General features: G+C 41.8%; 1 protein-coding gene across 2 annotated transcripts in view; it reads left to right on the forward strand.

The window, feature by feature from the left end:
• LOC119794594 (solute carrier family 22 member 5-like) overlaps positions 1 to 13,180 on the forward strand; it is a 37,395-nt gene that overhangs the window by 5,374 nt on the left and 18,841 nt on the right. For both annotated transcript variants that reach the window (XM_038302215.1, XM_038302214.1), the window contains exons 3-5: positions 1,842 to 1,996; positions 2,082 to 2,253; positions 3,469 to 3,595. In XM_038302215.1, the coding sequence (XP_038158143.1) occupies positions 1,842 to 1,996; positions 2,082 to 2,253; positions 3,469 to 3,595 (454 nt within the window). The remainder of the gene's footprint in view (positions 1 to 1,841; positions 1,997 to 2,081; positions 2,254 to 3,468; positions 3,596 to 13,180) is intronic.

Below are 13,180 nucleotides of genomic sequence, written 5' to 3' on the forward strand. Positions count from 1 at the left end.
ATAACAGATTAAAATGCACTCTTTCAAAAACCAAATAAATCTGCTTGATTTGATTAGCTCTCATTAGGTGATTACAAGCTCTAAATTAAACATATTTTAGGGCCTGGGTTTTTGATCTATAAAAGCATTTATCCAGCAGAAAACAACTAGATGTGCTTTTGAGTTTCAACCTTTATCGGAGAACGTTATATGTTTTTCTCTTTTATGTATATAAAGTCCTTTGAAAATAACTTACTAGATATTTAAATGGTCAAAATTTGATTCTGCTGTTAAGACGTTTTACGAAAATCAAATTCAGGAAAAGCCTGATCAGTGCATTCGTGAGATTACCATCAAGCTAAAATAATTATATTATGTGCACGTTTACTCAACCTTTAGGACCCGGCTGTCTCTCTAAGATAGACAAGACAAGATGTCCTGCTGTTAATCAATCACTAGGGTATTCAATCAGGGAACATCCAGGTCAAATTTCTGCCTGCACGACAGATCTATTAGGATGTCAGGAAGATAAGAGTGGACATCAGTAAGTCTGCATCAACCATTTTGTAGACGACTATAGTTGAATTTTGAATAAAATTCCAAAACACAATTGTAGCAATCAGGAAAATGAGAGTTCAGTCTGTAATGTTTTGGTGTAAAATGAACAAAAGCAAAAAAAAGCATCTTGTAAAGAAACTGACTATGAAGCTGTTAAGAGTGTCATTAATGAGTTATGCACAGACGTGAACCTGTAGAACACTCAGAGAGGAAGAAGAAGTAACTACAAAAGCAATATAAAATTCAAATAAAACTGTTTTGTTGCAGGAAGGACTGCTGCAATTTATAAATAAAAATTACATTATTAGAAAATAAGCTAAGGTGAAAATACTGAAGCTACATCTCAGGACAACAGCAAGCTTCTTGCCAAATTAGTAATAGTTACAAAGCATCTTAAAAGTATAGTGGAGGATTTTTGCAAATTTTTGAAAGTATCCGCCATCTCCACTTAAAAAAAAAAAAGCACATGCACAACCCTGTACCCTCTCCCGAAAGGGAACACCTATTAAACGCCGGCGATAGCATGCATGAGCCCATTTCACGCTCTGTTTAAAAGTTGCTCTTTGCATTGGTCATTCAAACTTACTTTCCAAGAGAAGATTTGCAATTTTATCACTATTTTAGACTCACAACCAGTAAGTGAAAATGCGGACAAGCACGTAGGATTGCCTTACATAAACATATCACCAGAATGACTGACAATTAGGAGGACGACCTATTTTGATGATGCACCAGGAAAAGAACATCCCCCACTATATCTTTAAAGAAAACAGCTGTCATGTTTTATATCTCAGTCCCATAAAGTATTTGGGCTTAGCTGAAAGGTGTGTGAGCAAATTAAACAGACATGAGTCATTGCCAGCTGATGTAAAGGACCAAAATCCTAAAAAACTATTATAAAATCAATGCCTCAGGATGCATTGATTGTGAGACCCAAGTAATAAAGTTGAAAAGCCAATTCTGTTCTTAAAAACAAGGAAATTGTTTGTTTTTTTGTGCTTCATTTTACATAAAATAGACCTCCTTGATCTCTTTTGCAGAAGTGAAAAAATAAAGATAAAAATGTCTACTTTCTATGTTTATAGATTAAGATAGGTAAGAGTTTTGCGTATTAATTTATTTCTAAACTGATATATTTTTCTTTTAGTGACAGTAGTCAAGTTATGACTTATGTCTTTGTTCCTCTACTACAGAATGATTCAAAATGTATAACTGTAGCAGACCGTTTCACTTTTGTTACCTTTCCATTTATTGCAAACTGTTTACTTAATTTCTTGTGTTTTTTTTGTTTTTGTCAATTACAGGTTTGGGAGAAAGATAGCGCTGTTTGGTACCTTAGCCCTGCAGGGAGTATCCAGATTCATTCAAATTTTCTCTCCAAACTGGACCGTTTTCTGTGTTTTGTATTTTATTGTGGGGATGGGTCAAATTTCAAGTTACATGGTTGCATTTGTTTTAGGTAAATCAGTTCATATTTTTTTTAATTATTCATTATGATATAAACCCAGTGTGACATAGTCTTGTTTTCATGAACTTGCTTTCAGGAGTGGAGATACTAAGCTTTCGTGCGCGAACAATTTTCTCCACGGCTGGAACAAACCTGTTTTTTTGTTTGGGCTACATGCTTCTGCCGTTGCTTGCATTCTATATCAGAGACTGGAGGACGCTAATTCTTGTATTGACGCTACCAAGTTGCCTATGTTTGCCTCTCTGGTGGTAGGTAGGTGTATGTTGACTTGTCTCTGTCCATCTTTTCGAAAGCTATCATAAGTCATTATGCTGAATGAATATGGATCCTACACTTTAGACCTCTATTTGAAATGGTTTTTGGTCGCCAGTCTGTCAGAGGGCAACACAGAGACCCACTAAGACATACAACCATGCACACACTCACACCTAAAGACAATTTGAGAAGCCAATTAACCTGTTTTTGGACTGTGGGAGGAAGGTGGAGTACCCAGAGAGAACCCTTGCATAGGGAGAAAATTCAAACTCCATCAAACTGTGCTACCCACTACACCTACTTGGATTTAAACACAAGTTATGAAATAAAAACAATCCCAATTTTTCCACCACCAAAAATCCACCATTTTTCTCAGACTCACATGTATTTCAGCTGCATTTTGCATTTCATTGACATACAAATCTGAAGATGAACTTTAGAATACATGAATGCAGTATTTGGTATTTAGCCCACATGTTTTTCACAATTAGCTTACTCCAGAGAAAATGTCAATTTTAACAGCAGGAAACTTCCAACAGAATCAACCTATGCAAGCTAGGTTCTGCCACGACTGACAGGGGATTTAGGTAATAAAGAGGCTCTGAACTACAAATACCTTATATGTTAGAGAAGGTAACAGTAAACAAGTTCCATAGGTGGCTCTGTCAAGAAGAACAAAAACATAAGCTTTAAGCTGGTTTCTAGTTCAAATAGATGAAAGAGAGCACATACCATAGCCAAAAGCTACTAGTGGGAGAGAAACAAGACTAAAAACTGAAAAACACGGCCTAGCTGTGTTAATTAAAAATGAAGTTAACAGTAGCTGCCCAGGTGTTTAGACTGAACAGGCAGATCACCTTAAGTAATTCCTTGGTTCTTACGCTTTGCAGTATTGTTTAGGTTAGTTTTCTAAATGGAGGTTTAACTGAAAAAAGGGATCATGAGTTGAATTATACTTTAAGAAATGCTGCAATGGGGGTTTTGGGTTATTCTCAGCCTTTCTAGATCTGGTCTTGGTTTAAACTTGGAAAGAAATGCCATTCTTGCTAATTAGACATAAATTACAGCTTTGTTGACATAGAATGATAAATATTGTTTGTTATTTAGTACACAGATTGAATAAAATCAACTAATGCTTTTCCAAAATAATTTTCACCCATCTTTGTTGTTGCTTTTCCCCATGTCAACTTCGATGTGTAATGTGGTAGGTTCATCCCAGAGTCTCCTCGATGGTTGCTCTCCCAGGGAAGAATAGAAGAAGCTGAGGCCATCATAAGAAATGCAGCTGAAATGAACAACATTGAGCCTCCAGCTGTCATCTTTTGCCCTTTACAGGTAAGAATATCCAAAACGGTTGAGTTAATTTGGTAGACTAAAATAGTTATCACATTTTCCAATAACCCAAATATTTTGTAAAGGCAAATATGTCTGTCTTTGGCAGAATTTCTTGTTTTCAAACAATTGCTGATGACTTTAATTGGTTAAAGCCGGGCATACACTGTATGATATTTTCAGTCGTTGTATAAAGCTACAGCTCAGACTATACTACTAAACCGCACTGTTTAAAGTTTAAAGCTCATGTATGTTCTTATACTGCACGACCCGATGCTCTGATGTGATCCACTTGCTCACAGTGCATGTCCAAACACCACACATCGGACTCAGCGCTGAGAGATGGTGCTGGTCGGACTCGTCAGTTTGGAAGAATAACTCTTCGTTTGCACATGCGCAGTGAGCGAGGTTCAGATAAATTGGCTCGTAGCTCTCGTTCAACAGCAGGATTTGCCCACAAGCACCTCATGAGGGCCGATACTTGATTTCCTTCCGACCTTATGATTCCTGATCAGCAGGTAGGCATAAGAGGCTAATCGCCCCTCGTTACCCCCTGTATACTACATGACGTAATGATGCACAATGACGCTTAAACTTGGCCCGATTCAAAAATTCTTGCATGACTGAACAATCGTCACGAAAAGGGAAAAAAAAACCTTGTACAGTGTATGCCTGGCTTAATGTGCAGAGAAAGAGTCCTTTTTAAACGATAAGTGATACATTGTGGTATCATAAATTACACTCAGTTGACTGATCTCACACATGAATACATATTACTGTTGACGTTCATTGTACTTTTAATTTTTTTTGTTGAAGCCTAATTACAAACAGTAGAATATCCCCTTCTTTCCTCAAATTTGATTCCTCACAAAAATTGCATGAATTTTAAAACAAATAGATCATACTTGAGTGTAGAATTCTACACACAAATTTGGAGGGCTGATGCCCAGACAGTTGTTGCACTGATGTGCTACGCTACAACGGTTTAATATACCAAGCAGTGCATTTGAGCACAATGTCACTACCTGATCCATCCAGGAAGCACAATCTGTCCTGCGCATGCACGAACAAATATACATCCTGGTGTCCATAAATAATGTAATTATGGTACTAAAATTACTTATTTCTATCCGTAACTCTTTAAAGAATGCTTATACATATCTTAAAAAATGTTTGCCTTTTGTGAGACAATTTTGATGCTTTTTACATTTTCTTCGTTAAACTGCTTCTCTGACATCATTGTTCATACTCAGACCAGTCTGGCATTATATGATTAAACCGTGTTTATCTGCATTTTTGTTGTTTCTTTCTTTAGATTATGCACTCTATACGATAATTTTAACATGAAAGGAAAACATAAAACTCAAAAAGACTTGATTTATGTTTAAATCCAAAGCTAAAAAAGTTAGCTCCTGGAACTAGCATAGGATCCCATTTCCGGATCAGATCAGGCTGTCATGTTGGGTATGGGGATCAAACCCAAATGCAGAACACACCACGGAGACAGGGGTAAAAAGTTCAACAGTTTATTTTGAATCACACAGAATAAATCACAGATACTGATTCTGGTCCAGGATGACTTCACAAGGGTTTCTCTGTAGAGAAGGGATAGTTAGGTTAGCCAGAGGTCTGGGGAATCTTGACACAGTCAGATACTGATCTGTACCTGGAGAGATTCAGATTGACGCAGTGAGAGAGGGAACCAGTTGGGTCCAGAGTTTAAGGGTTCAGCAGAGAGCTAGCAGCGGCAGAACTTGACTTCAGACTTGAGCTCAGACTTTGAGTGGTCAGCCAAGGTTCTCTCCTGAGAACTGGAACAGACTCAGCTTGAGGTTCTTCAGGTTTGGCTGTCAGGGCAGGGCAGGTAGGTCTAGGAAGCAGAGAAGACAAAAACAGATTAGGATCAGATTACTCCTCAGAGTACCAGCAGGCTTGGCTCAGGTTCAGCTAACCATAACTGGCAACACTCTGGCACTGAAGACAGGTCTGGCCGCTGCTTAAGTAGTTGGTCTCCTGATGAGAGGATGAGCCTCAGGTGTGCAGGTGACTCAGCTCAGGAGACCCAGGACGCCCTCTGCTGGAGAAAGGTGGCAGAACTCCAGATCCCAACAGTACCTCCCCCTCAACGAGAGGAAGTGGACGGACGGGAGTCGTTAAACTCATCTATGAATGACTGATCCAAGATGTAGGACCCCGGGACACATGTCCGGTTCTCCGGACCGTAGCCCTCCCAATCGACCAGGTACTGCCAACCGCGGCCCCGGCGACGGGAGTCTACGATTCGGCGGACTGTGAATGGTGGATGGCCATCAATGTCACCGGCGGGTGGAGGGGAGTCGGACGGAGGGCACAAAGGACTGGTACGGACAGGTCTGATCTGGGAAACGTGGAATGTGGGATGAATACGGAGGGTCGGAGGCAGGGTCAGACGAACAGCAGAGGGGTTGATGATCTGGGCTATTTTGTATGGACCTATAAATCTGGGAGACAGTTTCTTGGACATTGATTTTAATGGGATATCGCGTGTGGATAGCCATACCTCCTGGCCTGGTGTGCACTCAGGTGCGAGGCGTCTTTTCCGGTCGGCAAATCTCTTATTCTGAGTGGCAGTTCGGTTGAGTGCATCTATCGTTTCCTTCCAGATCTTATGACAGCGGCGGATGTGATGATTTACAGACTGGAGATTGAGATTTCCTTCTCGTCGGCGGGGAACAGAGGGGGTTGATAACCTATAGAGATATGAAAGGGTGACAGGCCGGTAGCAGCAGATTTCTGAGAATTATAGGCGTATTCCACCCAAGACAGGTACTGACTCCAGTCAGTCGGGTTCGTGGACGTAAGGCAACGGAGAGTGGCCTCCAACTCCTGGTTCATCCTCTACGTTTGACCGTTAGTCTGTGGATGGTAACCGGAAGTAAGAGACACCTTAGAGTTAATGGTTGAACAGAAAGCCTTCCAAACCTGGGAGATGAACTGGGGACCTCGATCAGATAATATTTCTTGTGGGATTCCATGTAGACGGAAGACATGCTTCACCAGAAGATGAGCGGTTTGAAAAGCTGTCGGCAGTTTCCTAAGGGGAACCAGATGACAGGCCTTGGAAAAGCGATCAATAATAGTTAGGACGGTTGACATACCCTTGGAAACGGGAAGACCAGTGATGAAATCCACTGCAATGTGGGACCATGGACGAGACGGAACAGGCAGAGGTTGAAGCAGGCCCGAAGGTGGTTGGTGGACCGGTTTATTCCTGGTACAAATGGGACAGACCAACACGTAGTCCTTCACGTCCCTGTGAAGGGACGGCCACCAAAAACGTCGGGTGATGAGAGCAATAGTTCGGCTGATACCTGGATGGGCAGAAAACTTAGATGCATGCATCCACTGGATGAGCCGGGATCTGACAGAAGTTGGGACATATGTTTTATTAGGAGGTCCATTTCCAGGGTCGGGTTCTGAAATCAAAGCCAGGTTAATCAAATCTGTAATTTCCCAAGAGACGGCTCCTACCGTACAGGTGGTTGGGAGAACAGGCTCAGGTACCTCAGGTTTGTCAGAAGAATACAGGCGAGAAAGTGAGTCGGGCTTGACGTTCTTGGAACCGGGTCTGTAGGATATTATTAGGTTAAACCTCGAGAAAAACAGGGACCAACGAGAATGGCGAGGATTGGATCTCTTGGCAGACTGGATGTATGACAGGTTTTTATGGTCTGTCCAAACCAGGACAGGGTGTTCAGCGCCCTCGAGCCAATGTCTCCACTCCTCCAGCGCTAGTTTTATGGCTAGTAACTCTCTGTCACCAACATCGTAATTCTGCTCTCCTGGAGAAAGTCTGCGTGAGAAAAAGGCACAAGGGTGAGTTTTTTTATCTGAGTCAGATTGTTGAGACAAGACAGCTCCTACGCCAGAGTCAGATGCATCCACCTCTAGTATAAATTGCTTAGAGGGGTCAGGTTGAATCAAAATGGGAGCACTGGAAAAAAGGGCCTTGAGTCTGTTGAAAGCCACATTGGCTTCAGCGGACCAGTGGAATGTTTTCTTTACTGAAGTCAGAGCTGTGAGAGGCTGAGCTGTTTGACTGTAGTTTCTGATGAATCGACGGTAGAAATTTGAAAACCCCAGGAATCGTTGAAGCTGTTTGCGGTTCTCGGAGGTGGGCCACTCCAAAACTGCTCTAATTTGTCTTCAGATGGCTTCACCTGCCCGCCCTCGAGCACAAACCCTAGAAAAGTGACAGAAGGTTGGTGAAACTCACATATTTCAGCTTTTACAAAAAGTTTATTTTCAAGCAGTCTCTGGAGAACTAGACGGACATGTTTCTTATGTTCAGACTGGTTCTTGGAATAGATCAGGATGTCATCAATGTATACAAAAACAAAAACGTTGAGGAAATCTCGGAGAACGTCGTTTACAAAGGCTTGAAAACAGGCTCGAGCGTTTGTCAACCCAAAAGGCATGACCAAGTATTCAAATTGGCCAATGGGTGTTTTAAATGCCGTCTTCCATTCATCTCCCTCTCTTATTCTAAGAAGATGATATGCATTTCTTAGATCAAGTTTAGTGAACACAGTAGCCCCTTGGACTGGTTCAAAGGCTGATGCTAGCAATGGCAAGGGATACTTATTTTTGATGGTTATTTGATTCAGTCCTCTGTAGTCTATACAGGGTCGAAGAGAACCATCCTTTTTTCCCTCGAAGAAAAAGCCAGCACCGAGAGGGGACGAAGACGGTCGGATGATACCGGCAGCCAGTGACTCGTCTATGTATTTCTCCATCGTCTCTCTCTCAGGTTTGGAGATATTAAACAGTCTAACGCTGGGAAGGGGAGCTCCTGGTAACAGATCAATGGCGCAGTCATATGGTCTGTGAGGTGGAAGAGACATCGCACTGACCTTGCTGAAGACTGGGGCCAAATCGTGATATTCAGATGGAACGGACGAAAGGTCAGGAGGGTCCATCTCCCCCCCAACCTCTAGGAGACTGAATAGCAGGAGCTGCAGAACGGAGGCAGGAGGCATGACAAGAAGCAGACCAAGACTCAATGTGGCGTTCAGCCCAGTTGATGTGGGGGCTGTGAAGCTCCAGCCACTCGTATCCCAGTACTAAGGATGAACATGCTGAAGGAAAAACGAAAAAGGTTAGAGTCTCTCTGTGGTTACCAGAAATCAGGAGCTCTAACGGCCGGGTTTGATGTGTGACTTGGTGCAGCTTCTTTCCATCAATGGCAGAGACTCTGAGGGGCTTCTTCAGAGGGACAGTCTCAATCTTGAGCTGTTGAACCAGGTTAGCATCAATTAGATTTCTTTCACATCCAGAATCTATGAAGGCTGACAAAGTAAGCGTTTGATCAGAGTAGAATAGAGTTGCAGGTAACAGGAGGTGAGGAGATTTTCCAGATTGTAGATGGTCCGTCAGACTCCTCACATCCCCTGACGGACCCCGGCTTTTGATTTAGCTGGGCACGAGGAAATGAAATGGTCAGGCTCACCACAGTAAAGGCACAATTTCCCTTGGAATCTTTGCTGCCTCTCTTCATTGGAAAGCCTAGTATGGCCAATCTGCATGGGTTCAACCTCGGGCCTTTCTGTGGACGAGGAGACAACGTGAGTAGCCTGAACAGGGGCGAATACAGACTGATTCTTAGTTCTTGGTCTGGTACTGGACTCTGGGGATTCAGAAAAAACAGATGTGCCGTTAGATGTGGAGGCAGCAGCAGAAAAAACATGGCTTCCTTGCCTTGATCTGGTTCTGGTTCGAAGTCTGTTATCCAGCCGAATGGTTAACTTGATTAATTCCTCCAAACTAGCTGGTTCGTCAATTGTAGCAAGTTCGTCTTTGATGTCTTCATTTAAAGCCTTAAAATAAGCACTCTTAAGCGCACACTCATTCCAACCAGAAGCGGCGGCTTTGACCCGGAAGTCAATAGAAAAATCTGCCACCGTCTGATTTCCTTGTCTTAATCTGAGCAGAGCTCGGGAATCAATAGATTTGTATGAATCTTGGTTAAAGACCTGAGAAAATTCAGTTATGAACTCGGAAAAGTGCAGCGAAAACTGGATTCAGAAGAAAATTTAGCCTCCACCCATTCCAGGGCTCGACCAGAAAGTTGAGACAAAATGAAGGCTATTTTTCTATAGTCATTTGAAAAACTGGTAGGCGAATGTTCAAAAATTAATCTGCATTGGAACAAAAATCCTTTGCATTTATTTGGGGTACCTGAGAATCTCTCTGGAAGAGACGGACGGAATTCCGGAAGTGACGTGACAGAATCTGACCTTTGAGGCGGATGTGGCTCCGGAAACGGAAGTTGAGCAGGTGCTGCGTTAGCATTTTCACGTAGCCTGCAAAATCCTGAAAAACTTGGGTTTGGTGTTCCAGGCGTGTGTTTAACTCACGGAGGGTTAGAGCGTGTCCTTGAATCTGCGCAGCTTGCTCCTCGATTAACCTCCGGAGGTGGTCTGCTGGGTCTTGTTTGTGGCCAGAGTGTTCTGTCATGTTGGGTATGGGGATCAAACCCAAATGCAGAACACACCACGGAGACAGGGGTAAAAAGTTCAACAGTTTATTTTGAATCACACAGAATAAATCACTGATACTGATTCTGGTCCGGGATGACTTCACAAGGGTTTCTCTGTAGAGAAGGGATAATTAGGTTAGCCAGAGGTCTGGGGAATCTTGACACAGTCAGATACTGATCTGTACCTGGAGAGATTCAGATTGACGCAGTGAGAGAGGGAACCAGTTGGGTCCAGAGTTTGAGGGTTCAGCAGAGAGCTAGCAGCGGCAGAACTTGACTTCAGACTTGAGCTCAGACTTTGAGTGGTCAGCCAAGGTTCTCTCCTGAGAACTGGAACAGACTCAGCTTGAGGTTCTTCAGGTTTGGCTGTCAGGGCAGGCAGGCAGGTCTAGGAAGCAGAGAAGACAAAAACAGATTAGGATCAGATTACTCCTCAGAGTATTAGATCAGCAGGCTTGGCTCAGGTTCAGCTAACCATAACTGGTAACACTCTGGCACTGAAGACAGGTCTGGCCGCTGCTTAAGTAGTTGGTCTCCTGATGAGAGGATGAGCCTCAGGTGTGCAGGTGACTCAGCTCAGGAGACACAGGACGCCCTCTGCTGGAGAAAGGTGGCAGAACTCCAGATCCCAACACAGGCAGAGACGAGTGATGAAACACAAAAGATTTTAAGGCATTTATTTTCTCAGGAAATACATAATTAACTTTTAACATATATTATTTTAGTACACTAACTATTTTTGGGGAGGGAAAAACATCATTTAGGTTTTTTTAATGAGGGCGTATATCTGGATACGCATGCGCAAATGAGCTGATGGTGCATGCGCAGGATGGATCGTGCTTCTGAGACGGATCAGGTAGCGACACACATACCATTTACAGAGCTAATCCAAGCAGGAAGTCAGCAGGAAGTGCTTCGTCACACCCCCTTCTGACAGGTGAGCCAAGGTGACCTGGAGAAAAAAAACTCCTCGACACCCAACTAACTCATCATGCTTGCTGCCATCCATTTCCCATCTTTATCCTTCAACAGAACATGTAGGAAATCTAGGAGTTTATCACACAAAAGTACTGTGTAGGAAACTGACAGGCTTGATTAGGAAAGCAAAAATCTCAGTAAATACTGTAAGCAGTGTGCAATACATGTTATTGGCATGTCTTGCATTTGCTCTTGGAAAGCCAGGTTAATAATGTGTAACACTTAGGTTTAGTTTTAAAGACAAATCTAGGCCTGATCCCATTAAATTTGTTTGGGAAAAGTGGGGACATTTAGCAGAACCCTATTACATCTAGTGCCAAATCTGTCTTTCAAAGTTTGGCTTCAGCTAATCACAGCAACAAATTAAATATCTGTAGATGCCGAGAAACCAAAAGAACTTTTATTTGCACACTTGTTCCTTTTTGAAAGAAGCAATCCATGGATTGGTTCAAACAGACGTGATAAATGAAGTACAGCACATCCTCCTGCAGTGCCATGTTTGTTGTAGGGTGCGTTCGGATTCATGGGCTGCGTCCTCCGAAGGCCAGATTGGTAGGCCGATTATGTCATAGCGTGATGCCAAGGCCTGGTCGGACTCCAACACTCCTCGTTATGTGACCTACAAATGCGTCATTCCTTTTGCCCAAAAGGACACATCAACGGGTCAGGTGTATCCTACGTAGCCTTGGTTATTCCAGGATTCATTGCGCAAAAGCAAGCCAGCTGTTCCGTGCTCTGAGGAAAAAGGTACTTGGCATCAGTGAATAGTGAATAATGGAAGTTCAGTTTAATATAATACAAGAATGTGAATAGCTACGTCTGAAATTAATAAAAATACTTGTTTTAATGGTTATTGAGTCAGATATGTGGCAGGTAGTGTTTGATTTATCTAAAAGTTTTTATAAATGGGTTTGGCTGTAATTTAAGGACAAATTCTAATATATCTTCAGTGTGGGGACTAGAAATCTGATATGATTTCTATTTTTGAATTGCTATTTTGCACTCTTTGTTTAACTAAGTATTATTTGTTAAATATAAGAGATTTTGCAGATATATTTTTTATACAATAGAATAGAATAGAAAATCCCTATATTGTTCCACAATGGGGAAATTCTGGTGTTGTCAAGCAGAAAAAAAGATTATAGAAAAAATGGTCACACAAATGTAGACCTTAGAAAATATATAAGAGTAATACAATAGTGAAGAGTTAAAAGATAAACAATAAAATACGGTACTGTAAAGTTTTATAACAATATAAAAAACTGTGCACCTGGAGATTAAATAACCAATATACAGCTATGGAAATTTTTACAGTAATGGAGATTTGAAAATAGCAGCAACATCAGAGATGTGCAAAATGACCGCATAATATTATTTAACTGACTAAGGTTTATTTTTATTTGTTCAAGCTCCCGGTGGTTGTCACATTATTTCAACCCGGTATTCTCATTAGTGTAGTTTTAGTTCACTTTACAATATCAAAACAATTTAAAAAAATTAAAAGGAAACAGTTTTGAAAAGTTTGGTATTTATTCTTTTCCTGCTTTGTGTATCAACTGTCATGGTTGCAAAGCGACAGAGCGTACGGTGGTGAAAGCTTCCAAGGGCCCAGTAGACCCAGGTAGACTGGGCGCTTGGAAGACGAAGCCCATGAATTCGAACGCGCCTGTCGTTTGACTGTGGGCTTGAGTATTGATTTTGTTATAGCCCTATGCTCTGCATTAAACCATAATACTGCAACATGATTGGCTGATTCGTTTTGGCTCGGTTTCGAGTCAGTCTCGGCTGAATCAGGAGGGGAACAAGATGGCTTTCCATGTGCTTTCAAATTTGTGGAAACCTTAATTTTATTTTTCAAATAATTCAACCCTCTGTGTGATTGACAAAAAATAATGTAGAGCATAAATGCAAACAGTTGAGCCAACCATCGAATGCAGTTTATGCTGTTTTTTGGGGTATGCTTTTTGCACAGCTTGTGATTGCAATAAAATTACATTTCCAATATATTGTGCAGCCTTAATGCAGACACACATAGACACACTCTCGTCTTGCTATATGAAGTGTGGACCATGTGCTGACAATCTCTACTACTT

This window comes from Cyprinodon tularosa, unplaced genomic scaffold (assembly GCF_016077235.1).
Source record: "Cyprinodon tularosa strain WSP-4 unplaced genomic scaffold, ASM1607723v1 ctg484, whole genome shotgun sequence".
NCBI classification, from domain to species: Eukaryota; Metazoa; Chordata; class Actinopteri; order Cyprinodontiformes; family Cyprinodontidae; genus Cyprinodon; species Cyprinodon tularosa.